The 26951-nt window shown below is 48.8% G+C and overlaps 2 protein-coding genes across 2 annotated transcripts in view; both read right to left on the minus strand.

The window, feature by feature from the left end:
• The window catches only part of LOC145406652 (2,4-dienoyl-CoA reductase [(3E)-enoyl-CoA-producing], mitochondrial-like), a 161639-nt gene extending 154031 nt beyond the window's left edge, over nt 1-7608 (minus strand). Inside the window, exon 1 of the mRNA XM_080277737.1 lies at nt 7499-7608. Coding sequence (XP_080133863.1) covers nt 7499-7576 — 78 coding nt within the window. The 5' untranslated portion in view covers nt 7577-7608. The remainder of the gene's footprint in view (nt 1-7498) is intronic.
• Rab14 (RAS oncogene family member Rab14) overlaps nt 1-26951 on the minus strand; it is a 512826-nt gene that overhangs the window by 253950 nt on the left and 231925 nt on the right. The window lies entirely within an intron of this gene.

The raw sequence follows: 26951 nt of genomic DNA on the forward strand, positions 1-26951 counted from the left end.
AAGGTCACTGACATATAGTGAGCCACATACACCATGTGGGAGTACATTACTTACACTGCTGATGGCCACAGCAAAGAGAGTAGCACTTGTGGCACCCCATCTATGTGCACGGACATTAGAAAGCACCCTCCACCACCCCCACTCACACCATCAGAAATGGTTAGATAAAAACTGCTGAATAAAAATAGAAGAAAAAAAAAGAAAGTAAAATGCCAAGATGCCAAATCTTATCCTGACTAAAGAAGACTGACCTGGTGTTGGTTAGTGGAGGAAGCCACACAGACAAAAGATTCCACGGACAGTAGGACATCAGGGGTAGATTGTATTTTACGAAAACCATACTGAGTAGGGGGTAAGAAGTCACTTCGCTCCAAAAACCACATAAGCTGACCATTCTCTGTCTTTTTGAAGACCTCACACATACAAGAAGTCAGAGAAATGGACTGATAATGTGTCATCTGCAGATGACCATTCCCTTGTTTTGGGATGGGGATGACTTCAGCAACACCCAAACATGCTGGAAACTCACCAGTAAACCAAATCCTATTAAACAATAACAACAAAAATGAAAGGAACTCATCAGGCTCCTCCAATCACAGCCTCAACACCCTAACTTGTCCTATCGCTCCAGTAATGCCTGTAGTTCCTCCTAAGAAGTGGCGGCTATGACACTTTGGAGCTGCTGACTGGGAGGCCTTCAGGCAGTACTTCTTTGGTTTCCCCGGGAATGATTATTGCCTCCATAGGCGACAGCCATCTAAGTGTGCCTCACGCATTACAGAAGTTATTCTCTCTGGCATGGAAGCATACATTCCTTTCTCTTATCCTTAAAAAAAAAAAAAAAAAAAAAAAAAAAAATATCAAGCTTCTAATGCCATCCACAACAAGGAGAAAGCCTAACAAAATGTACCAGAACGATTCCACCCGATTCTCATCTCTTTTATGTCTGCCCAGAACTGTGCTAAGTCTGTTTTTTACTCTCTAAAAAGTGGCCACAGTTCATTTTTTTTGGTTGAAAATGAAATTATGCATCAATCTACATGAAACCTTACTGGATAATAGCTATGATACCTACTTAAGCGCGTGGAAAGTTTCAGTACGATACATGAAAAAAAGAAAAAAATATTCAGTAAAATCTTAATATATTTAACCTAACTTTCACTGACCACTGCTCCTAAAGTGAATAAACATATAATCATTTTAAAAATATCAGTGATTAAATTAATCAATTACAAATAAAGCTCAGGGATTAGTTTTGCCAAATATAGCTATTATCCAGTAAAATTTCATGTAAATTGATGCATAATTTCATTTTCAACCAAAAAAATGAACTGTGTCCCCTTAAAGTAAGCTCAATCATCGTACATGCTCCGAACTCTGACTCAAATCCTTCTTGCTCCTTCTGGCACTTTGCCAGCAACCTTTCTAACAACTTTACTTCATCATCCTTCCCTCCTCATCTCCACTTTAATGGCTCTGTAGCTATTTGTTCATACTTTCTCCTCCAATTCCACCTAAGACAATCCTGGTGCTGGTCTTTTAATCACTTCTCCCCTCTGACTTCCTCGTGGCTGACATTAAAATTTCTACAACTGATGAGTTTTCTGCCATCACTGATTTCAATACTAACAAGACATATGGGCCTGATGCAGTCCCTCCTGTTGTCCTCAAGGACAATGCTTCTGTGTTTACACCCAGTTTAGGCAAACCCTTTCACATTTGTCTGCCAACCTGTACCTTTCCTTCAAGCGAGAAGGTTGCTCTCATTCAGCCTGTCCCAAAGATAGGTGACCAGTCCCAGGCCTCTAACTACCACCCAACTACTTTAACATTCTATATTTTTAAAGTTTAAAATATATCCTTAACAAAATTTTTTTTTAGAGCACCTTTCCTATCGCACCCTTCTCTCCGATCGTCAGTATGGGTTCTGCAAGGGACGCTCCACTGGTGACCTCACCCAGTCCCAGCCCTCTAACTACCACCCAACTACTTTAACATTCTATACTTTTGAAGTTTAAAATCTATCCTTAACAAAAATTTTTTTTAAAGCACCTTTCCTATCGCACCCTTCTCTCCGATCGTCAGTATAGGTTCTGCAAGGGACGCTCCACTGGTGACCTCACCTTCTTTTCAGACTCCTGGTCATCATCCTTTTGGGATTTTGGCAAAAATTTTGCCACTGCACTTGATATTTTAAAGGCTTTCGATCAAGTCTGGCATAAATCTTTAATTTTCAAACTGTCCTCTTATGGTTTCTATCCTTCTATTTGTTCTTTCATCTCTAGCTTCCTTGCTGGTCGTTCTATTGCTGAAGTTGCGGATGGCCACCATTCTTCTCCTAGGGCTATCAATAGTGGTGTTCCTATGGGTTCTGTCCTCTTCCTTCTGTTCTTCAGTGACCTAAGTTGTACACCTAACCCTATCCAATCATACGCTGATGACTCCACACTTCACCTTTCCAATTGCTTCCTGTAGCGTCCATCTCAGCAGTTTGCTACTTCAACAAAAAGGGATGAGGCTATGGCACACCAAATGTCTGACTTGGCTCATATCTCTGATTGGGGTAAAAGCAGTCTTGTTGTTTTTAATGTATCAAAAACTCCATTCTTACATGTTTCAACCCATCAAAATCCACCACAGGAATATTCCCTAACTTTTAACAATATCCAACTCAATCCTGCATCATCTCTGAACATTCTTGGGCTTCAGTTCTCTTGGGATTTATCTTGGAAAAATTATAATTATTACCGGTACCTCCCTTGTAAAATTAGCTTCCAAGAGATTAGATGTGCTAAGCTGACTCTGCCTTCTTAACCTTGCATAGCTGTTGACTTTTTACGGGGGTTTTACTTGCCCATGTTGAGTACAATTCTCATGTGTGGGGAGGCTCCCCACATACAGCTCTTCTCAACAAGGCAGAGTCAAAGGCTTTTCAGCTCATTATCTCTCCCCTCTTACTGGCTCCCTTCAACCTCTGTCTCTTTGCTGCACTGTTGCATCTTTTCTCTTTTCTATTGTAGATTTAATGGTCACTGCTCCTCTGAACTGTCTGCATGCATCCCTCCAATATTATGACAATCATGTAGCAACTGTCTAGCATCAAACTCTCATCCCTTCTCTGTCCAACTTTAATGCAAGAGATAAACATTACTCCCAGTCCTTCATGTATGCAATAGGTCAACTCTGCAACTATCTTCTGTCTGTATTTCCTACTATACTGCCTATGACCTCCAGTCTTTTAAATGCAGTGTGTCCAGGCATCTCAGAATGAACTGATCTTGAATTTGGCTCTCTGTTATCTAGTTTTCATTTTTCTTGGGAGGAACAATCTTACAGGCTGCTAGCCTTTGGTTCCTTCTTTCTTGTATTAAAAATTGAGAGGTGGTGTAAACAGACATAAGGAATATCATCACAGCCAGGGAGAGGACTCATGGCACTACAACAAAGCTGCCTGAAGTTTCGAAAGAGAAAATGGCAGGAAATGCGTAATTCTGAAAATTTCCCATTTACAACCTCATCAGTTTTATACACAATCCATGGAAGGTGACTACCAGTCATGTTGGACTTTCAAGATGATTCAGCTCCAAGGTTAATCTGTCACTAATCAAGTGTTCCTACTAACTTAACCTAATATGACAACCCAACACAACTTAAACTAGCCTTACCAACTGAACAAACAAGTTTCAGGTCTGAATTGACTTACTGGCCTCTGTACAATGCTATCACCAATGTCAACAAGCCCAACTTTCTGCTCATAGTAACATACGTCTTATTTCTGAAAAATTACAGTGTCATTTATGAATTACACAATTATGAAAGGCAATCACCGCCAAAAAGTTTCACAATTTGTTAATGGGAGCTCTCTTGCTGTTTGTCTGAAGAAAAGATGTTTGCACTGAGGAGCTCTAACTACTAAGCACCCACAAAATAACGATAGCAAGGAGAGTGGAAAGGTTACAGGAGGATGAGAAAAAGGCAGAATATAAGAGAGAAGTGGAGGAACGATTGGGCAAATATGAATTGGAGCAGATGGGGGACGTGGAAGGTGTGTGTAGGATATTTACAGAAGAAATATGTGCAGCATGTGATGTGGTGTGTGGAAGGAAGAGAAGACGGAGGAGGGTGCAAGGAACAGCATGGTGGACTGAAGAGGTGAGACAGGCTGTGGCACAAAAGAAGAAAGCATACAATGAATGGATGAGTAATAGGGGCGTGGAAGAAGTTGAGAGGCGGAAGAGAGAGTTATATGTAGAAAGAAAGAGAGAGGTGAAAAGATTAGTAAGAGAGAGTAAGAAGAAAGTAGATGAGGAATTTGGAAGGAATTTGAGTGTAAAGTGGAGGGACTGTAAGAAAATGTTTTGGAATGAGGTGAAGAGAGTAAGACAGGGTGGAAGTGAGGTTAGCAGGGGAGTGAAAGATAAAAATGGTAGATTACTAGTGGAGAAGGGAGAAAAAGTGAGCATATGGAGAGAACACTTTAAGGAATTGTTGAACATAGAGGATGGAAGTAATGCAAGTATAAGTAGCTGGGAGAAGGAGGGAGGTGAGAAGACACGAAGAAATCTGTAGGATAGAAGTTGTGGAAGCAATGAAGAAAGTTAAATTGGGGAAAGCCCCAGGAATTGATGGAGTGTGTGGTGAAATGCTGAAGCATGGGGGAGAGATAGTATTAGAATGGATGTGGAAGATGTGCAGATTGGCCTGGGAGGAAGGTAGAGTCCCGGAGGATTGGAAGTCAGGTATAATTATTTCCTTGTACAAAGGAAAAGGGGAAAAAGAAGTGTGTGGTAATCATAGGGGCATTTGTCCTCTTAGTATAATAGGAAAAGTGTATGGTAGGATACTTATTGACAGAGTTAGAGAAAGAACAGAGGAATCAGTTGGAGAAGAACAGGGAGCCTTTAGGAAGGGAAGAGGTTGTGCAGCTCAGATATTCATTCTTAGATCTTTAGTGGAAAAGTTTCTAGAGAAGGGAAAGAAGTTGTATGCCGCTTTCATGGATTTGGAGAAAGCATATGACAGGGTGGATAGACAAGGATTGTGGAAAGTATTAAGAATATATGGAGTAGATGGGAAGTTGTTGAATGCTGTGAAGAGTATGTATGATGGTGCTAAGGCTGCAGTGCGTGTGAATGGTGAACTAAGTGAATTTTTCTCCCTGAAGGTTGGGTTGAAACAGGGATGTGTCATGTCTCCATGGTTGTTCAATCTGTACATGGATGGGGTAATAAAAGAGGTACAAGGTAGGATAGTGGATGTTGGAGTGGCCCTGGTTAGAGAGGACAGTGTATGGAAACTCCCTGTACTGTGGTTTGCAGATGATACTGTGTTGTTGAGTGAAGATGAAGGGGAGCTGCAAGGCTTGGTGGATGAGTTTGGGAGAGTGTGTAAGAAATGGAATCTAAAGGTGAATGTAGGGAAGAGTAAAGTGATGGTCTTTGAGAGAGGTGAAGTCAGTGAATGTACAGCGAGGTTGGATGGTGAGGAATTGGAAAATGTGAGTATGTTTAAGTACTTGGGTAGTGTGCTGAGTAAGGATGGAGGTTTGGAGGGTGAAGTGCTTGAAAGGGTACAGCAGGGAAGAAAGGTTGCTGGTTCTTTGAAAGCAGTGATAAAAAACAGGGAAGTAAGCATGGAAGTGAAAAAGTTACTACATGACAGTATTGTGATACCAACTCTAACGTATGGAAGTGAAGCTTGGACGTTGTTGGAAGGACACAAGTCAAGAGTGAGAGCAGTGGAAATGAGTTATTTAAGAGGAGCCTGTGGAGTCACATGGAGAGACAGGCTGACGAATGAGGATATAAAGAAGTGTTGTGGTGTGGATGTGATAGGAAGCGTTATGAGGAACACATTGAGGTGGTTTGGCCATGTGGAGAGGATGGAGGGTGAGAGACTGACGAAGAGAGTGTATGTGAGTGAGGTGGAGGGGGGAAGAGGGAGGGGGAGGCCAAGGATGAGATGGTGGGATGGGGTGGAGAGGTATATGAGAGAGAGGGGTGTGAGTTGGGAGCAGGGCAGTGAAATGGCGGGGGACAGGGTGACATGGAGGCGATTTGTTTGTGGCCACCCCAAACGGGATTGAGGCATCTGGCAATACATAGATAATAGATAGAAAGTATTTAGAAATACATCCCACTAATGTAGAGTGACATATGTTCGTCATTTAGTTTATGCAATTTTCCTTCTGTATACATCTGCTGCAAATGCACTTTTTGGTGTGGTACTAAGTACAGTAGATAAGGGGTGAGAGTGAGGTTGTTCAGCTCATACCTCCATCTGTTACTGAATCTACATCTAGACTAGATTAAATTGGGTTAGGTAAGGTTTGGTTGTTAAGTTAGATTAAATTACGATAGGTTAGGTTGGGTTAAGTTACATGCAACGAAAGGCAGAGACAGGAGCTGGATATTTACCCCATCTCCTTTTTTATGTGCGAAGAAAAGCATTTGCGATGAATGCTTATATGAGAAAATGCTTAGAAATGCTTAAATTCTGCAATGAGCATATTTATTTGTGTCTGTTAGTTGGACGTATTTCCAAAAATTTACCAAAATAACTGGATCAATTATGGGCTGATATGTAAATAATGCCAAAATTTATTAAGATTTCAAGGCTACTTCAATGAAAAGTTGGAATACTTTTTACAGTGTTGTAGCACCCACCACTTCAAACGTTAATTAGGTCTCTTTGGCAGTTTATGTCTCAGTAAATACAAAACTCTTCCTGATCTTCAAAATTTATTGTATGCATCTTACAAAATGTAGTGGTACATGATGGTGATCATCATCCACTCACTTGATGTAGTGCTGCTACTTCTTCCTTTGCCTTTATCATTCTTTTTCTGTGCCTGCCCTCCTCTCTTCCTATTTCTCTCATCTTTCCTGTCACTTCTTAATGCTTTTCTTTCATTTACAGGTGGCTTTATATAGAGTGACATGCCAAATGATTTCCTGTAAGCCAAGAAACTATTTACAATGATGGGTGGTAGCCATATACGGTAACCAATCCATACATGTTCCCTACGTGTCAACAAGTGGGTTGGTGTAAAACATTCAAACAAGTAACTCAAAGTAAAATGGCTACCCCTTACGGGATTATGACGTCAGACAATAGATAGATAGATCTTGCAAAACAAAGTTTAGGCCTAATGTGACCAGTGCAACCACAAGTCTTTGAAATAATCGTAATACAATATGGTGATAGGCTATTACATGGACAGCACAAAGTTCAGGTGGCAGACACCATATTACTCCACCTATCAAATGCAACTAAACGAGATGGGAAGCATCAGGTAAAGAAATAGTTCTCTTTTCTTATGGCCTACCTGTCTATGGCCCCTTTTTACTGGGTTCCATACTGTGTACTTGTAATATAAAGTCAAGCATAAAATTCCAGGGTAAATAATTTCCTATATATAGCCGGCTTTCCGCCAGGTCAGTAACTCAGGTTAACAAATTACATATATTAAAGGGACATGTTGCTTGACACAACTTACCACTGACATCTCAGGCTTAACATTTCTCAAGACCGACTTCAGAATGTTCAGAAAAATCCCTGAACCACGGACAGCCATCTCGCTCACAGAATCCTACCGATAACCTTGACGACTTCGGTATCGCTGAACCAGTTATCTCTATCCCCAATTATCACTCTGTAAATTCCCTCCCCTCCTTTTTTTAATGTATATTTTCAGTACTTAAATTATTTGGTATTACTGAAAGTACATTTTGATCGGTACAGACCATTCAACAAAACTATCTGCAAAGTTTACCAATAAAATGACTTCGTTTTCTATTAATTGCGGGAAGTGGGGTTTCAAGAATACTCCCCCCAGTATCTCTGCTTGTCGTACGAGACAACTAAAAGGGTTGGTGGTGGGTTAGTGCCCCACCCCGTAAAAAGAACGCCCCTGTGTGGAATACCACTCTCATGTGTGGGGAGGCTCCCCACATACAGCTCTTCTCAATAGGGTGGAGTCAAAGGCTTTTCGTCTCATTAACTCTCCTCCTCTTACTTCAACCTCTGTCTCTTCGTCGCGCTGTTGCATCTTTAACTCTTTTCTATCGCTACTTCAACGGTCACTGCTCCTCTGAACTGTCTGCATGCATTCCTCCACCTCTACGGCGGGTGCGTGGCACCGGTCTAGCAGCAAACTCTCATCCCTTTTCTGTTCAACTCTCTAATGCAAGAGTTAACCGTTACTCCCAGTCCTTCATTTATGCAACAGGTCAGCTCTGGAACTGTCTCCCTCTGTCTGTATTTCCTGCTGCCTATGATCTCCAGTCTTTCAAATGCAGTGTGTCCGGGCATCTCGAAATGATCGGATCTTGAATTTGGCTCTCTATTGTATTTTGTTTGTCTCTCGGAGGGAACTGTTATTGCGGGCTCATGGCCTTTGGTTCTTCTTCCTCAAAAAAAAAAAAACTCCTCGGACCAGGACGGACCATACGTTGACGACTAAGGAATGGACAAAGGACATTCTGAGGGTGGGGACATGAAATGTGAGAGGAGTGAATGATGAAGTTAAAGAGGATGCAAGAAAGGATATATGTGGACTGACTGAAACTAAATGGAAAGGTGAAAGGGTAAGAGAGAGGGAATATGCTTTAGGTATATGTGCAGGAGTTAATGAGAATGAGAGGGCAAGAGAGGGAGTATGTCTGGTGATATGTGTAATGCTAGGTGATAAAGGCCCGACTCCTCGGTCCTAGAACACCTAACGTGTAGCGGAGTTCTCTTTCGAGACCAGGGCTTAGTGCAATAGAGAGAGGTAGGACACAAAAACTCCAGGCAATAACCTTTACATGTATATTACCACAGTCAGACACAGGACAAAAGCAGCAGATAATACAACACAGTATGTGGCAGAAAATAAAACCTTAACTAGATAATTAGTATCTCGCAGACTACTGGCTTAACAAACACTGATGCTAACTGAAATGCGTGGCTTTGACGGACACACATACGGTACTCCGGAATATTCCGGAGAATACCATAGTATCCCCGACAACGAGGCGAACCAGAAACAACGGAGTTCGCCCACAAAAATGCCGACACCCCCACTCGGACCCCACGGGGTAGCTGCCACCAGCCACCACCATTCCGGGCAACAACGACGTATGTCAGCCCGGGCCGTGCGCCCCTGTGACATTCAACCACCACGCCGCCGCCACCGTAGGCGAAAGACACTACCTTCGCGTGGCGAAATCACTGAGTTAGTTAGGGGTGGAGTCAGAAATAACACTCCAAGCAGCGCCCCTCTGGTGGAGACGATCTATGGTCGCTCCCACAGTGATTTGGTAGAGACGATCTATGGTCGCTCCCACAGAGATTCGGTCGAGACGATCAATGGTCGCTCCCACAATTCCCAGGTAGAGACGATCAATGGTCGCTCCCACAATGTCCAGGAAGAGACGATCAACGGTCGCTCCCTTAGGACCCCGGTCGAGACGATCAATGGTCGCTCCCACAACGTCCAGGTAGAGACGATCAATGGTCGCTCCCTTAGGACCCCGGTAGAGACGATCAATGGTCACTCCCACAACGTCCAGGTAGAGACGATCAATGGTCACTCCCTTAGGACCCCGGTCGAGATGATCAATGGTCGCTCCCACAATGTTCGGGTAGAGACGATCAATGGTCACTCCCCCAAAGTCCAGGTAGAGACGATCAATGGTCGCTCCCACAAAGCTCAGGTAGAGATGATCAATGGTCGCTCCCTTAGCCCCCCGGTCGAGATGATCAATGGACGCTCCCCCAAAGCCCAGGTAGAGACGATCAATGGTCGCTCCCCCAAAGGCCAGGTAGAGACGATCAATGGTCGCTCCCTTGGCCCTCCGGTCGAGATGATCAATGGTCGCTCCCACAGTACTCGGGTAGAGACGATCAATGGTCGCTCCCCCAGTGTCCAGGTAGAGACGATCAACGGTCGCTCCCTCAGCACTCCGGTCGAGATGATCAATGGTCGCTCCCGCAATATTCGGGTAGAGACGATCAATGGTCGCTCCCCCAGTGTCCAAGTAGAGACAATCGAGGGTCGCTCCCAGGGCGTAGTGAGAAAAGGGACGTCTCCACAACCGGAGACTGAACTTCAGGGGTCTCGCTCCAGAATATCCCGGGAAGACCTCCCTGCTTCCCCCGGTCTCTGTTCCCTACGCTTGGCCCTCGAGCAGACACACCTGTCGGGCCCCCGTGACAACCGCCGCCGCAGCCCTCCCCTGACGGCGCCTCTGTTCGTGGGAGACCGCAGTCTGTCGCCTCTTCCGGCCCTCCCTAGGACACCCGGGCGAGACCTCACCACGCCCCTGCGACGCCGGGACCTGACCCAGAGGTTCCTAGACCTCTTCGGCCCCAGTCCTATGGGCCTTACGCCGGAGCCCAGTCCGGAAACCCCCGGACGCGAGAGGACGCCCTCGTGAGCCGCCCCGTGCCCTCTTGGCTCGCCCCGCCCTGACGACGCCCTCCGTCCGATCGGATCGCCGATGACGTGTCCTTGTTTCTCTCCATGAGGAAATACGAGTGACCCTGTAACAATCATGACGTAGGTTAAGTGTGACTCCCTCTCTCTTAGAATAAGTACTGTGCAGTGAATTTATGTAATCTCTATTGGGGTAGATCAGAACACAATATCCAGTTGAAGGACGAGAATGTGGATTGAGATCTAAAGTGAAAATATGTGCGAGTGTCACCCCGAATCTTTCCAAAGACATATCTCCAGAACCAGAAGACTAAAATATTATTGGAGTCTCTAAGTAATATTGTGAGATAGTATTACGAGTATTCCGACCTTGTTACGCGTTGTGAAGCAAGAGCCTACCTGTCATACTTAGAAGAGGTGTAATTAATAAGCCTATGCCAACAGAAACATGTTCCCACTCTAAATATCAAAGGGGCCCGTATTCTCCGGGCTGGGTACAGAAATGTGGCCCTCAGGACTGGGGCCAAACAGGTCCAGGAATCTCTGGCTCAGATCTCGGCCGGAGGTGGAGGTCTTCTGCCATCGGGGCGTGGGGAGATCGAGCCCGGGCGTCCTGGGGATGGCCTGAAGTACCCTAGGACTGCGGCCCCCAGAATCAAGGGGCGCCGTCAGGGAGGGGCTGCGGCACCGACCTGAATTAGGGTCCATCAGGTAGGTCTTCTCCAGGGCCAGGCACAAAGAGAAGAGGCCAGGGGAAGCTGTAGGGCCTCGCTGGGGTCCTTCTGTGCTGGAGGTCCGGGCACTCATCTCACGCTGGGGCGATGACACTGCTCGCACCTCTCTCTGGCCGTGGGGCCTGGCTATTGGCCGTGGCTGCCCAAGGGCGCAACTATAGGGTGCCAAGGCCCGGCTATTGGCCGTGGCCTGAGTGGGGGGATCAGCGCGCCTCTGGACACCTTCGGAGCGGCTATCGGCCATCTGACAAAGGCGGGAGCGGCCTCTTGCCATCTCCTTCTGCTGGAGGAGTGAGCGGCTATCGGCCGACTCGGGGGCAGCACCTTCGGAGCAGCTATCGGCTATCTGGAGAAGGCGGGAGCGGCCTCTTGCTGTCTCCTGCCGGAGAAATGAGCAGCTATCGGCCGACTCAGGGGCAGCACCTTCGGAGCAGCTATCGGCCATCTGGAGAAGGCAGGAGCGGCCTCTTGCCGTCTCCCTCTGCTGGAGGAATGAGCGGCTATTGGCCGACTCAGGGGCAGCACCTTCAGAGCGGCTATTGGCCATCTGATGAAGGCGGGAGTGGCCACTTGCCATTTCCTTCTGCCAGAGGGAGGAGCGGCTATCGACCATCTCCTGCAGGAGGGAGTGTTGGGCGGCTATCGCCCGTCTCAGGAAGGACATCTTCTGATGAAGGCGGGAGCGGCTATTGGCCATATCCTGATTACCCTCAGGTCGGTGAAACACTGACTCCCTTATGAGGGGCGGGCGGCTATCGGCCATCCCTAAAGAGAAGGCACCTTCGGAGCGGCTATGGGCACACTTCTGTAGAAGGCAGGAGTGACTATTGGCTGTCACCTGAGGGGCGCTAGTTGGAGCTGGACAGACAGCTCCACCCCGATCTGATCTGGCGGTCCCTCTCCCTGAAGGTAGCGTTGTCTTCCTGCTAGGGTGACGGTGAGGAGGCTGAGTGCTATAGGGGTGTACGGCCTGGGCTGACGTGCCGTTGTCGCACTGCATCCTGTGGTTTGGCTGCGGCTACTCCGTGGGGTCCGGGTGGGGGTGTCAGTGAATTTCCGGGGGCACTATGCTGTAGTTCACGCTTTTCACCACCTTCCTCTTGGAAAAAGTCACGTTCCCGTGGCTGGAGGTGATAAACGTGAGTGTCAAGGGTGGCATACACAGGTTGGAGGTGCTGGAGAAGGGCCTGCCAGGCAGCAGTGGGGTGGTTTCCTTCTTGCTCCACGTCACGAGTGAAGAAGAGCGTGGAGGTGGTGGGGGTGGAGCGGAGGAGGTTCAGTAGGTGGCATGGTCCATGAAGCCAGCAGTTCCTGCCGAGGGTAGGCACGCATACTGACCCTTGCACTTTCATCTTGCCTGGTGTTGCTGCTGGTGTGGTGTGGTGCTGTATGCTGGACACCGAGGGTAGGAGCCGGATTTTGTGCCGTGGTAATGTGGCGTAGGGTCTCTGGAGAGTGAAGGTGGTGGGGATTTGTGATTGGTGTATCATGACAGTGTGAAGTTGTGGGGAGGCGGGCGGTGTAGGAGAATGAGTGTATCGGGCGGGTGGGCATGAGAGGCGGTCTGAGCGGGTGGTGGTGGTTCTGAGGGTGGGAGTGGGTGGGGAGGTGGGCGTGCGAGGTGGGCTAGGTTGGGTAGTTCGTGTCGCTGGGCGTGTAGGGGGTGACGTCGGAGTGGGCCTACGTAAGGGTGGTCGGTGGGTGGTAGTGGTACTTGGTAGTGTTGAAGGTGTGGTGGCGTGGGCGGGACACGTGGGGCTGGGCAGTGAGGGTGGGGCAGCGGAAGGAGGGGGTGAGGGAGAGCAAGGGGAGGCTGGTGTGGTGGGTGAGATATCAGGTGAGGTGCGGGGGTTGGTGGCGGCTGGGGAGGCTGAGGTGGTAGGGCGGGTGGAGGGTGAGGGTGAGGAGGAAATGTAGCAATCGTATGTGGAAATGGGGGGTGGTGCGGGGACAGGAGGTTGGGGGTGTGGGGCCGGGGTGGCAGGGGCAGGCGTGCGGAAAGGGCGCACATGGCGGTTTCAGAGGGTGCGTGGGGCGCCGTGATAGTCCACAACTTGGTAAGGGTTGGGGATGTGGGTGATCGTGTGGGGCCACGTGAAGCAGGGGGCGAGTTTGTGTGGGGTGGGCAGTTGGGAGACGACGATGGTGTCACCCGGGCTGAAGGGGTTGGAGGCTGTGTCGGGGTCAAGGTCTAAATTTTTTTGTAGGTGATGCAGTTGGCCCTTCAGAAGGTGCAACGGGTCTGTGGTGGGAGCGGAGGCGGGTGGTTGCAGGTGTTGGCATAGTGGTAATAGAAGGGGGGCCTCACTGAATATCCTATCATATGGGGAAACACCATCTTCTCAGGGGCAGGAATTCATGCCCCACTGAACAATCTTTACATGAGCAGGCCAATCGTCGTCTTTTGTAGCCTCGATGCATGTGCGCAATTGGTTCATGATAGTGCGATGGCTACGTTCGCATATTGCGTTCCCCTGTGGCCAGTAAGGAGAGGAGGGGGAGATTTAATATCCAAATGTTCTGGCGAGCTCCTCCCAGATTTTTCCGGAGAAATCAGGGGCGTTATCAGAATGGATGGCCTGAGGGATGCCGAAATAAGGGAACACGTGTTGGAGAAGGGCGACGGCGACGGCATGATGCTCTTTGGCTGGGCAGGCTACTACAAATTTTGAATACGTGTCCACGAAGATGATCACATATATATATCCAGATTTTTGGGGAAGGGGCCTACTACATCTATCACCAGGAGTTGCCAGGGCTTGTGGGCGGTGATGTGGCCAGAGAGTCCTGTGGTCTGGGTGATATCTTTCCCCAGTGCACAGGCGCGGCAACTTTGAATGATTTCCTTGGCGAGGGTGGAAGGGTTTGACGCCCAGTAGGTGTTGTTAAACACCTGCAATAGTTTCTTGGTGCCCAGGTGGATGCCGTTATGGGCATGAAGGTGGCGCAAGGTGTCACACGCAGCATCGGGGGTCAGAAAGATATGCCCGGACGGGGTTAGGAGGTGGTCACCCTGTCGGCATAGTTTGTTGGACAGGTTGGAGGGGATTCGGGGGGTCGCTCCTTGCGGTGCTATTATTGCAGGAGGTCCGTGTGTAACGACGGGTTTTGAGATCTTACCCCGCTTGTTATTGTTCCATCAGTGTAATGATAGGATTTATAATCTTACCGGTTGTTGGTTATGTTCAACTTACCCATTGATAATACAAATGGTACTCGACTTAGTCTTCCCTCCTTGGTTGATAGAAAATTCACTTCAGTACAACAAAAGGGGTAGGGGGTGGTGTTTTGACTTGGTATGGTAAAGGATAATTGTTTAAGACAGTTTTGGTAGCGTTTGTAGTTTTTTGGCCGAGTCGAGATTAAGTTAGTACCACGTGTGGTCGTCGTTCCCAAAGCGAAGGAATCTTGAATTGGAAGGGGAGTGAGTTAGGCATGAGAGGACATAATTTCCTTGACTGGGTATACAAAAAAAATGACATATACTTTACTTTAATAAATATATACTGGTTTTCAACAGACATTTTTAATTACATGACCTTTAGTCATATGAAAAAGGGTTGTACATTAAAACCATGGTTTGGGTGATCATTCCTACAACATTGTCGCCAGGCGAAACAATTTGGTACATTCAAGCGACTTCTGAGGTCATCGTACCTTACTTTTTATTGTCAGTTATTCTTGGGCTCGACAATAGCCTCAAGACTGGAACATTTATGAGCTTGGGTTATCTTTTCGGGCTGGCATAGCCTCGAACCAATAAAAATAATCACTCGTGCTCTATTTCGCCCGTATAGTATACTCTCATCATGCAATTCACTATAATTCCCAATCACTATCAATTCATAATTATTAACAATTCATAATCATTAATGCATAATCACCAAAAATACATAATCACTCGGACTTGTGTAGCCTCGAGGAACAACTCAAAATCGCATAATCACCAAGAATACATAATCACTCGGGCTTGTTTAGCCTTGAGGAACAACTCAAAATCACATTATTGCTCACAAGCACTAAGTTCCCTTCCACGCTTCTAATTTTCTAACATATTAATATGAGAAAGAAAACGGTTAATGAATTTGAATTTCGCCTTTCCGTTACATAATCACATCACTTTTCACATTTCTATTCCTTATCTACAAAAAAAAAGTTCATCTGATAGATCTATAATGCCATTTCTACTACATTCAGTTTATAAAATAATTCATGGGTAGTATAAGTATGTACAGTATGTAAGACGAGTCTATGGGCAATACCACGAATGGCCTCGTGCACACTCTGACGTCGCCGGTGTCTGGGGACTGAACCAACGTCCATTACACACGATGTCTGAGCAGCCAGTGGGCCTCCCCGGGCAGTGCGGGCACGCCAGAGACGCCACTGCTAGATCAAATGAGATTGTGTTTTTGCAACATGGTGGGTTCCAACTCTCTTCACTATTTATATAGTAGTATACACATGACATTAGGACTCTTGATTGAATTGGGGAAAATTTGGGATTCAATCCTTACTTAATTTAAATACTGAATTTACTACTATCCCGCCTTGAGTTTGGGGCAGCTTATGCCATCTAGTGACGGCTAAGGCAAGCGGAATTAAATTCCTCACAAATGATATTATTTAGGCCTTTTTGACTGTTAATCTTACATATTTGGGTTCTAGCAGCTTCATTAGTAAGCATTTCACAACTAGGATACGGAGAGAATTGTATACTCATCATTACTCTGTTTAAGGTTTAAACTTGGCGCCCTACAACGACGCATAAACAAGGAGAAAGGCTGCTTGCATCTGTTATTCATCACTCGACCAGACGGAGGAATTCCCATAGCTCAACACTTACATCACCCAATGCATAGGTACAGAGGTGTATACATATAAAAATAAAGTTAACCCTACATCAATCATTAACATATGAATTACTACTTAGGACAGGAATTTATAGACTAGTATTCAGATTACACCCTATCTAACTTAGAAATTACAGTACCTCTAAACACATACATGAATACTAAATTTGTGGCACTACACATGTCTGGTTGTACCGCGTGGATGGGGAGGTGGGAGAGGGCATCTGCATTGGTGTGGAGTTTTCCGGTCCTGTAAGAGATCTTGTAATGGAATTCTTCCAGGGTTTCACGCCACCTGACAAGTAGGGCGTTGTGAGAATCAGATTGGCATAACCACTGGAGTGACTGGTGGTCCATGATGATCATGACCTGGGTCCCGGAAAGGTAAACCCTGAAATGTTGGAGAGCCCATACTATGCCGAGGCATTCCCACCTGGTCGCGGCATAATTCCTCTTAGCTGGATTCAACATGCGGCTGGTGCAGGTGATGATGTGCTCCCGACCGGCTTGTACCTGGGTGAGTACGGCGCCTATGGCGGTGAGGAAAACATCGGTGTAGAGGCAAAAGGGAAGGGCATAATCGGAAAAGGCCACGATGGGGGAGATGAGCTTGTCTTTTAGTTATTGAAAAGCAGCTTGCCTCTCTTCTGTTCAGAGGAACAGCTCCCCCTTCCTGGTCAGATCGTGAAGAGGCTTTGCAATCTGAGCGAGCCCCTTCATGAAGTGACGGTAATAGATATCAGTCCTAGGAAGGCACAGACGCCGTGGACGTCCTGTGGTGGCGGTATATCCACTATGGCGCGGAGCTTGTTGGGATCTGGGGAGATTCCTGCCTGGGAAATAATGTGTCCCTGAATGAGACGTCCTGGCGACCAGGACACACTTAGAGGGATGGAGCTTGAGGCCTGCCTGGCGAATCCTAGTGAAGACTCGGCAGAGGCGCTGCAGGTGGTCGGCCCAGGTCTGGCTAAAGACGATGGCGTCGTCTAAATAAGCCAGGCATATCTCCCAGGTGAGGCCGCTCAGGACAGATTCCATTAGCCTAGAGAAGGTGGCAGGGGGATTGCAGAGGCCAAACGGCAGGACATTAAATTCGTAATGTTTGCTGTTGCTCGTGAAAAAGGCCGTCTTGCCTCGGTGTTCTGGATGTACAGGGACCTGCCAATATTCAGACTGGAGGTCGAAGGTGGAAAACCAAGATGCCCCATACAGGGAATCTAAGGAATCATCGATTCGTGGGAGGAGGGTGGCATCTTTGATGGTGACGTCATTCAGGCGGTGGTAATCGATGCAAAATCGCATTGTGCCGTCCTTCTTCTTCACTAGAACAACGGGGGAGGACCAGGGGCTGGTGGAGGGGGAAATGATGCCGACCTCTATCATTTCACATACCTGGCGGTCCTCTTCCTCACTTTGTCAGGGATTCTTCCGTCAGGAAGGCTGTCTAATGGGTGGCCCTGTCGTGTGAATCTCATGCGACAGGTACGTGGTGTGCCCTATGTCTGCTGATCCTGTCGCAAACAGATCCTGGAAATCCAGGAGAAAGCGACATAGGGTGTCTGACTGCTGGGCAGAGAGAAGGTCGAGAATGGAGGGTAGGGGGGCAGGGAAGTGGGAGGAGGACGGGGCACAGGCTCGGCTTCCTCCATCTCTCCGATGACGAGCCCTTTGGGGAGGGTGAGGGGGGAAGGGATGAGGTTAGCGATGCCGACGGCGGTGCGATGTGAGGAGAGAAAAGTGGGAGATAAGACGCAGGCAGGAGGAGGGGGGAGAACAAGACAGAGGGACCGGAGGGCCGGTTAAGGGGCACCCAGGCTTCGTGGTGGTGGGGAATGGTAACGGCGGCGGAGACGGTGACGAGGAAAGAGGGAGGAGGTGTGGTGAGAGGGCACGGAAGGAGGAGAGGGAGGTTGAGGGAGGGGAGAATGGGAGGGGGGAAGGGGGCGAATCTTCCGGCCGGTGTAGCGTTATAAATGTCCCACTGTCCGCCCCCTACGGCGCATGCGCGAGGGGTTGCCAGAGACCGCCACAAATATGCCATTTGTCCTCTGATCTCTGTAGGGGTAACATGATCGGAGCCTCTCGCCCTTTGTTTACAAACGGCAAATGGTCATTCCGGCTTCTCTTATCATTCGTCTCAAAGCTTTCTCGGGTAGTTTCCGCCCTTAAATTAAATTAGGTTAGGCGGGAAGCAGTAAAAATTCGAATTTCTAAGGTATGAATGAGTTAGGTTGGATAAACATAGTTATAATTAATCATCTGGGGACGAGTTATTCCTTTACAGGAATGAGTCAAGCTCGTACTGTCCCGTGTATCAAACCATTTTTATCATACATATCCTTGAAATAATAAATAGTTTTGGCACACACTACCTCATTCGGTTGTGCATTCCACTGATCAATTGTCCTATTAGGGAAACTGAATTTCCTTACATCTTTATCACCTCTCTTTTTATGCTGTATTTTCCAATGTCCTCTTGCTGATGCTTCACACATATGATAGGCTATATATTCATTTATGTCTATTTTCTGTTCCCCTGATATGCATTTATATAGCATAATCATGTCTCCTCCTCCTTTCCTGCAGCGTTGGTAAATTCAATCTTTCCAGTCTTTCTCAGTAACTTAAATCCCTTAAGCTTGGTACCCATCTTGTAGTGGCCCGTTGTACTTTTTCAATCTTATCTGTGTTTTTTGAGATGAGGATTCCAGACTACTGTGATGCATACTCCAGAGTTGGTCTGATGAATATCTTCCTCAGCATATCTTCATTTATATATGTGAATGCTATTCTCATATTAGCAAGCAATGTATACATGTTTCGTACCTTCTCACTGATGTGATGATCAGGAGATACCTGTGGGCTATTGGTCTGGCTAGTTGTGGGGACCTCGGTGGTTCAGCACCACCCCAGTGCATGGACCTCTGTACAGTAGAGGCAGACCTGCTGTTAAGCTGCAGCTATGGATCCAGGGGTGCTGTTACTTTATGGGACTCTCTGCCATTGGCTGATGGCCTTGCATTGTGCTGGGGGAATGCTGTGCCACACAGTGTTACTCTCCCCCCATTGGGTAGGGTAGGGAGTGCATGCTTGTAGCTTGGTCCCTGCTTGAGCCATTGGCTGGGCCTCTAGACTCTGGGTTCTGCCCACATGATTCTTTGTTTGTCAGCGGTCATGATGAACCTTTTCTTTACCGAGTATGATTATGAAAAATTTCCCCAGTTCTTCCCCCACCGGTTCTGCTGACGTTTTGACCCTGATAACTATCACGGCTTCTCATCCTGATGCTTCTCTGGCTCTGCCTTAATTTTCCCAACCTCTACTCACGTCTTCTGTTTCGTTCTGCTTAACTGTGCCGGCTTCCACCACAAAGTCCTGTACGTCTACGACTCTGTCCACCTGTTCATCTTGAAAAGTAACTTTTGAACCTTATTTGCCTCCACCCTCTCCTCCATCTACCTTTCCCTTTTCATCGGCTTTCTTGTCTGGTCCTCATACTTCATCCCTGCTCACCATCCCTGTCTTGACCACCTCTCTTTTCATGTCCCAGACCTGGTCTCAGTATTTTAACATCATCTCACAAACAGACGACTTGTCACATTACCTCTCAGTTATACCAAGCAGACACTAATGATACATTCTCTGTGTGATCCAGTGGCTTTCCTCTTCGTAAAATCTCCAGATTCACAATTAAATTCATTTACAGGTACTGGGGACAGTGCCCCAATGTCACCATTGGGGGCACTGTCCTTGTTAAAGAATGTGTTCCTCCCACTCATCAGTGCACTTCCTGGTGGCATTTTGGTCATCCAGCCAAATACTGCAGGTCATAGGCTGTGTGTGCCAACAGTTCACGGGCTGGACACTCTTTGTCCACATGTACATCGACCTTCCAGTCCTGCCCGAACTGTGGGGGGCATCATACAGTCTCCTACAGAAAATGCCCTGTTTACATTTTTGAGGCTGAAGTGTCTCACATTTGCTGGAAAAATAGCATTACCCTTAGAGAAACCCCTCTTCCCTCACCTGCAGCCCCCACTGGGAGCAGGACTGTGGCAACGTCCACCATGCTTCTCTCATCTGTAGTCCCAGGGCAAAGCAGAACTGCGGTGGCACCTACTGTGCCCACTGGGGAGGGAATGTCCACATACCTCCCTTATCTGCAGCCCCCACAGGGAGCAGGACTGCGGCGATGCCCACCGTGCTCGCCGGGGAGAGGTCGCCCACTGTGCTCCTCTCTCCTGCAGTCCCAGGGTCTAGTGGAACCGTGGCGGTGCCCACCATGCCTGCTGGGGAGGGAACATCCACCATATTTCCTTCTTCTGCTACCCCTGCAACACCCACCAAGGGCAACGCCCCTTGCTTGTCTCACTCCTCCAGAGGCCGAATGGGGAGCCCCTCTCGCTCTCCCCACACCCCAAGGGGCGGAGCTAGTTCCCTAGCAGAGCCGCTGCTGGAGAGGGTCTGGAGTGGCCCCATAGTGAGCCTGGAGATACACTCACTGCAGCCAGTGCTCTTACGTCACCCATTGCTGTTGTACTCCCGGAGGAAGAGATGCTGCAGGCACCCCTGACAGCCTCTCAACAAAGGCGAGGCCACAGCCCCCAGTCACCGAGGGATTCCCCCAGGACTCCCGGCCGAGACCTTCCCAGACCAGCCAGCGAGCTGTCTTCCACCAAGGGTAGGCTCAAGGCAGCTCGCCTACTCACCCTGTTCGCCCCCAGTCTTGAGGGCCAACCCGCTCATTGAGGCCCCTCCAGAGAAAGGCCTCCATTTATGCCGCCCTGCAGCCCACCCCGGATGATCTGGCTTACGACAGTGATCCCGCATCCCTTCAGAGAGCACACACCTGACGGGACCCCTCCCACACGTGGGCAACACTCACAGCTACCCTGTCATCTGTAGTCACAACTCTTGTCCTTGTGGCCATCATAGTGTGTACAATCTGCCCCATTGTATTGTGCCAAGTACTGTATGTTTGTATGGTAATATACATGTAAGATTGGTTGGCCTGTGTTTTTGAGCCCTGTTCTTCTGGTTGCATGGTCTAGACGCAGTCTTGAAAAGAACCCCAGATCAGTTCCTCATACTCAGGGAGCAAGAGGTTGAGCTTTGAGTACGTAACATAACACACACACACACGTGTATATATATATATATATATATATATACAGTAATCCCTCCACTATCCGACGTAATAGAGCCAAATGCATGTCCAGAAAGTGGTCCTGTCCGGATAGTGGGCACCAGCCTCCTGGACTTGTACTTATGGACCCTAACTCAGAAAAACACCTATTCAACTCCCTCTGGACATGCATTGCACCTATTTAAGACCCAAATCACACCAATAAGGGACATAAAAGACTGAAATAAATGCAAAAGAACCATAAAATGAGGTTTTTGATGTAGATTTATACAGTATTAAACATTCTGGGTACTTTACAAATCCCTGACTCCTGGACTGGTAGGTATGGACCCGAACCTAGCCTAACTCAGAAAAACACCTCCCTACTGCACATGCATAGCACCTAAGACACTACATATTCACACCAATAAGGGACATAAAAGAGTGAAATGAGGTGTTAGAGGTAAGTACAGTATGGAAAATACAGTACAGTACAGTATGAAACATTCTGTGTACTTACAGCAAGTCCCTGGCCATCTCGATGAATAGCCGCCTCCTCTCAGAGTCTGACAGTAAGAAGGATTTCCTGAAGCACTTGCAGTACACTGTTCATGAAGTCTTGCACTTAACTTAGTCATTTGCACTCAGAAGTCCATTCTCTTTACACTGCGCACTCTTGTCTTACTTATGCTCCATTGTAACTTAATAAGTGTTGCACTTTGCCTTTAAGTCTTTCCACTCATAAAACCATTTTCTAAACAAAACACATTGATTCTCCCTACCCACTGAGTGGTGCTGATCGATGGCTGTGAACCTCTTTCAGAATGTGTCCAAATACAGAGTGTTATCGTATGTGTTCTGCGGTCAACAGGTGATCGCCATGCTGATGGAGCTTAGAGAATACCTGGGGCGGTATCCAGTGGGAGCGATCTTTGTTCTGCCTCTGGTGTAGGAAGCTGGAGATGGCGCTGATGGGGTTGACTGGCAGTCAGGACAAGGCATCGGCGTTGGTGTGTAACTTGCCGGGTTGATGGGAGATCTCGAAGTTAAATTCCTTAAGAGTTTCCACCTGATCAGCTGGGCTTTGTGGGTGTGGGACTGGCGTAGCCATTGCAGAGACCAGTGGTCGGTTATGATGGTGACGTGTGTGCCTGAGAGGCTCGGAAGTGCTCCAATGTCCATGTGATGCCTAGGCATTATCGTTTGGTGGCGGCATAGTTTTTCTCAGCTTGGTTGAGAGTGTGGCTGGCACAGTCAATTATGTGCTCTCGCCCTTCTTGGACCTGGGCAAGGACGGCGCCAATCGCCACTAGGGATACGTAGGTGTATAGATGAAAGGGCAGGGTGTAGTCGGGGAATGCGACAATTGGAGCGGTGACGAGTTTGGGTCTGAGGGTGTGGAATGCTGTGACACGATCGTCAGTCCAGATGAAAGGCTCGCCCTTTTTAGTCATGTCGTGGAGGGGCTTTGCGATATTCGTGAACCCTTTTACGAAGCGCCGGTAGTAGGACGTGAGCCTGAGAAAGGCACAGACTTCGAGGACTTCTCGTGGTAGGGCGGGGCCTGCAATAGCATGCAGCTTGTCAGGGTCGGGTGCTATGCCTTCCTTAGAGATGATGTGTCCCAGGAAGGAGACGGACAGTTCAGCCAGAATGCACTTTGATGGTCTGAGCTTAAGTCCCACCTGGCGGATGCGCAGGAAGACTTGCTTGAGTTCCTGGAGGTGGTCGGCCCATGTCTGGCTGAAAATGATTACATCATCCAGGTATGCCAGGCAGATTTCCCAGGTGAGGCTGCTGAGGACTGACTCCATTAGTTGGGAAAACGTATCGGGGGCATTGCAGAGTCCAAATGGGAGATTGTTGAATTCGCAGTGTATCCCGTTACCGGTTGAGAAGGCTGTTTTTCCTCTGTCATCTGGGTGTACAGGGACTTTCCAGTATCCTGATTGTAGGTCCAAGGTGGAGACCCAGGATGCTCCGTATAGGGAGTCAAGGGAGTCGTCTATCCTGGGTAGGGGGGTGGCGTCCTTTGTGGTCACATCATTTAGTCATTGATAATCCACACAGAAGTGCATGGTGCCGTCTTTCTTTTTAACCAGGACGACTGGAGTGGACCAAGGGCTGGTGGAGGGAGATATGATGCTGGCATCAAGCATTTCCTGGACCTGCCGGTCTTCCTTAGCCCGTTGTTTGGGGTTTTTCCGCCATGATGGTCGACTAATAGGTGATCCTGTGGTGTGGATTTCACGTGTCAGGTACGTGGTATGGCTGATGTCTCCCGGTCCTGATGCAAAGAGGTCTTGGAAGTCCAGGAGGAGGCATCGGAGGCTGTCAGCCTTGTGTAGCAAGAGGTGTTTGGGCAGGGGGGGTAGGATGGCACGGGAGGAGGGGGGGTGCACAAGGCTTGGCTTCCTTCATTTCTCCGACCACTAATAGTTTGGGGAGGGTGAGGGGGGTGGTGATATTGGTGACACGTCCTACCTTGAGGTAAGGGGAGAGGAAGGTGGGGGACAGTAGGCAGGAGGAGATGGTTCCAGGTGGTAGGCTAGGGGAGAACAGGATGGAGGTTCCGGTGAGCCTGTTCAGGTGTAGCCAGGCCTCATGCTGAGGGGGGATGGTAAGGGCGGAGGCAATGGTTGCAGGGAAGGTGGGGCGTGAAGGAGCGAGGGGGGGGGTAGGGGGCAGGGTGGAGGACATAGCAGGGAGGGTAGGGCGAGGGAGGAGGTGAAGGTGTGCATGTGCATAGTGGCTGGGAGGGGGGGGAGATCTGGAGCTTCTGTAAGTGGAGATGTCACTTGTGACAGTTGATGCTGGTATGTAACTTGCAGGAGGTCCAGCCTCAAGTAGCCATTGTAGGAACGGCAGGTTGAGTCAAAGATGATGAACTTGTGTTGGATGGATACATGCTGGTGGATATCGGCACTCAAGGCCCGGGTTTCCCCACGTATTGGCAGGGGGCCTTCCCCTGCATGTGCGAGGTGAGCTGAGGTGGGGAGAAGTGGGCCAAAAACCGAGATGTGGTTGTAAAGGCAGGATCTGGCCGCTCCCTTGTTGACCAGTAGCCTTGCTTTTATCCCATTCAGTCTCGTCTTGTCGTAGACTGGGGGGCAGTAATTTTGTGAGATGGTCCCAGCCACCGTGGGGAGGTGCGGGGGTGGACCTAAAAATCCAGCTGTTGTGGGGTGCCTTCCTCTTCAGGCTCCACTTCCCCAGGGTCGGCAGATGAGGTGACATCCTTGGTGCTCTCATTGTCTAGGGAGGAGACTTTTCGGCGCCCTTGGGTGGTTGTCCTGTGCTGGGCAGCTTTTAGCTGCTCACAGATGTCGTGGATTGGGCATCTGTAGCTGCAAGCAGAGAATTCCCACGGGTTGATGGAGATGACATTAGTATTTTCCTTGCAGGTGGGGCGTCTTTTGGTAGGGTGTGCCCTGGGTATGGTGGGTGTTGCTGAGGGGTTTGCGTGGGTGGGGGGCGTCCATGGTTTTTGGTGTGGTGTCGTCCTCTGTGTGTGGAATTTGCTGACTGGACCGATGTGCTGTGGGGTGGAGTGGGCAGCTAGGAGGCGTCTAACCAGCTGGACATCTTTGTCGAGGTCTCCCGTTGGGTCACATATTGTGAAGTGTTCCCTGATGATGCTGGGGAGGATCCTCAACAGGGTATTGAATATATGTTGTTCCCGGGTGGCTGCATCAGTTTCTGGGTAAGCATCGATGATGAGTTGCCTGGCCTGAATGAGTGTGTCGTCCAGATTGCCGTCATAGGTGAGGGTATCAAGCTGTGACAAGGCTACAACTTTCCCCAAGGATGGAGTGACTGTCTGGATCATGATTTGTGTAAATTGCACCCATGTCAGCTCCTGGACGATCTTGGTGGCAGTACTTGGCACTGCTATGCCCAGGTGAGGCAGGGTAACTGCTGTCTTCTCCCTGTTATGGTCGAATCCTATGTCTAGCAGTGGCTTAACCCTGGACAGGTATGTGTTAATATCGTATTGTTCAGGGTCGAACTTTGGCAACTGCACGTGGTTTGGTCGCCATTTTGCTAAACTTTCCCTTATGTTCCTTGTTGCTCTTTGACCAGATCAAGAGCCACCACTAGCTACCAGTGTTATGCCACATGTTCTGCGATCAACTTCATGTCCTCTGAACTTGAGGTACTGATCTGGGGTTCCCTTCGAGACCGGGTCTAGTGCATGCAACTAGAGGAACAGGGCATAAAAACTTGGGTCAACCAACCTTACACGTATATTGCCTTAAAGTTGACACAGTACTTAATATCATATCAATACAACATACTGTACAGATTAAACACAATAAAACAGGAGGACTCTGGCTGGGCTGCTGCAGGTTGGACTTATTTCAGGTGTCATCCAGGTGTAGGAGGGATCCCATCAGGTGTGCCTTCCTGCAGGACGCACAGGACTACTGCCAGGGGCTGGGTCATCCGGAGTGGGCTGCTGGGCAGCATGGAGAGAGGCCCTTTCCTGGTCGGGCCTCGTTGTGAAGGTCGGCCCTCAAGATTGGGGCCAAACAGGGCAAGCAGGTGTGCTTGTTTGTGCCCACCCCTGGAGGAGGACTGTTAGCCAATGGGGCTGGGGAGGTCACTCCCTGGAGTCCTGGGGGCGCCCCTTGGCGACTGAGGGCTGTGGTCTCACTTGGTCTGAGCCACAGTCAAGGGCTGCCTGTGGCGTCCCTTCTTTCTGGAGTCTGACAGCAAGGGGCATCATTGGGGTGCTGGCTGCATGGATCCCCAGACTCACCACAGGGCCTCACCAGATCTCCTCCAGCTGCAACTCTGCTGGGGAACTGCCTCTGTGGGGAGACAGAGAAGGGTGTCCCACTTGGCCTCTGTATGGGTGAGGCAAGCAAGGGACGTCCTCCATGAGGGATGTCAAAGGGGTAGCAGACGAGGAACGTATGGTGGTCGATCTCTCCCCGGCATGGACGGTGGCCATCACCACAGTTCCACAAACCCTTGGGACAGCAGGTGAAGGGCATATGGTGGCCGACCCTTCCCCAGCACGGATGGTGGCTGTCACCGCAGTCCTGCTCCCTGTGAAGGTGGGAGACGAAGGATGGACAGTAGCCGATCCTTCCTCGGTGCGGACAGTGGCTGTTGCTGCGGTTCTGCCTTTCTCTGGGGTCACAGCTAAGAGATGTACAATGGCCAATCTCCCCCGGTGCAGATGGAGGCTGTCACCGTGGTACTGTTCCCAGCGGAGGCTGCAGCTGAAGGGCATACAGTGGCCAACCCTTCCCTGGTGCGGACAGTGGCTGTCGCTGCGGTTCTGCAGGGGGTAGTAGCTGAGAAGTATGGTGGCTGACTTCTCCCCGACGTGGATGGTGGCCATCGTCGCGGTGCTACCTGGGATTATATGAGTACAAGTCCCACCCCAATCCTGGCGAGTGCTGGCCTGGCTGGAGAATAGTCTGCTGGGGTGGCGTTCTTCAGTCTGGCTCCATTGAGGGGAAGAGGGACACAAGGTCGTGGAGGATATAGGCCCATCTGGACTGGGCCCTTCGTGCGCCCCGTGCGCCTCCCTGTGGTCTCCCCTTGGGGTGGGTGTTGTGACACCTTGCCCGTGGTTCCTCCATGGGATGAGTGTAGCGCCATCCCTTCTGTGGTCTCCCATTGGGGTGGGTATTTCACACAGCATAAAACAGAATGCTGTAATGCCAAGCTGTTCTGTTGATTGAAAAGTTGAAAAAAAAAAAAGGAACCCATGTCATATATCCACCTGCATATTTCATTAATCTGCTACTGTCAGTTCTTATGCTTTCCAATTCATCTACACCCTCCTCAGACTCTAAATAATC

This window comes from Coenobita brevimanus, chromosome 71 (genome assembly GCF_032717465.1).
Source record: "Coenobita brevimanus isolate Jiangsu-jjx chromosome 71, ASM3271746v2, whole genome shotgun sequence".
Lineage (NCBI taxonomy): Eukaryota > Metazoa > Arthropoda > Malacostraca > Decapoda > Coenobitidae > Coenobita > Coenobita brevimanus.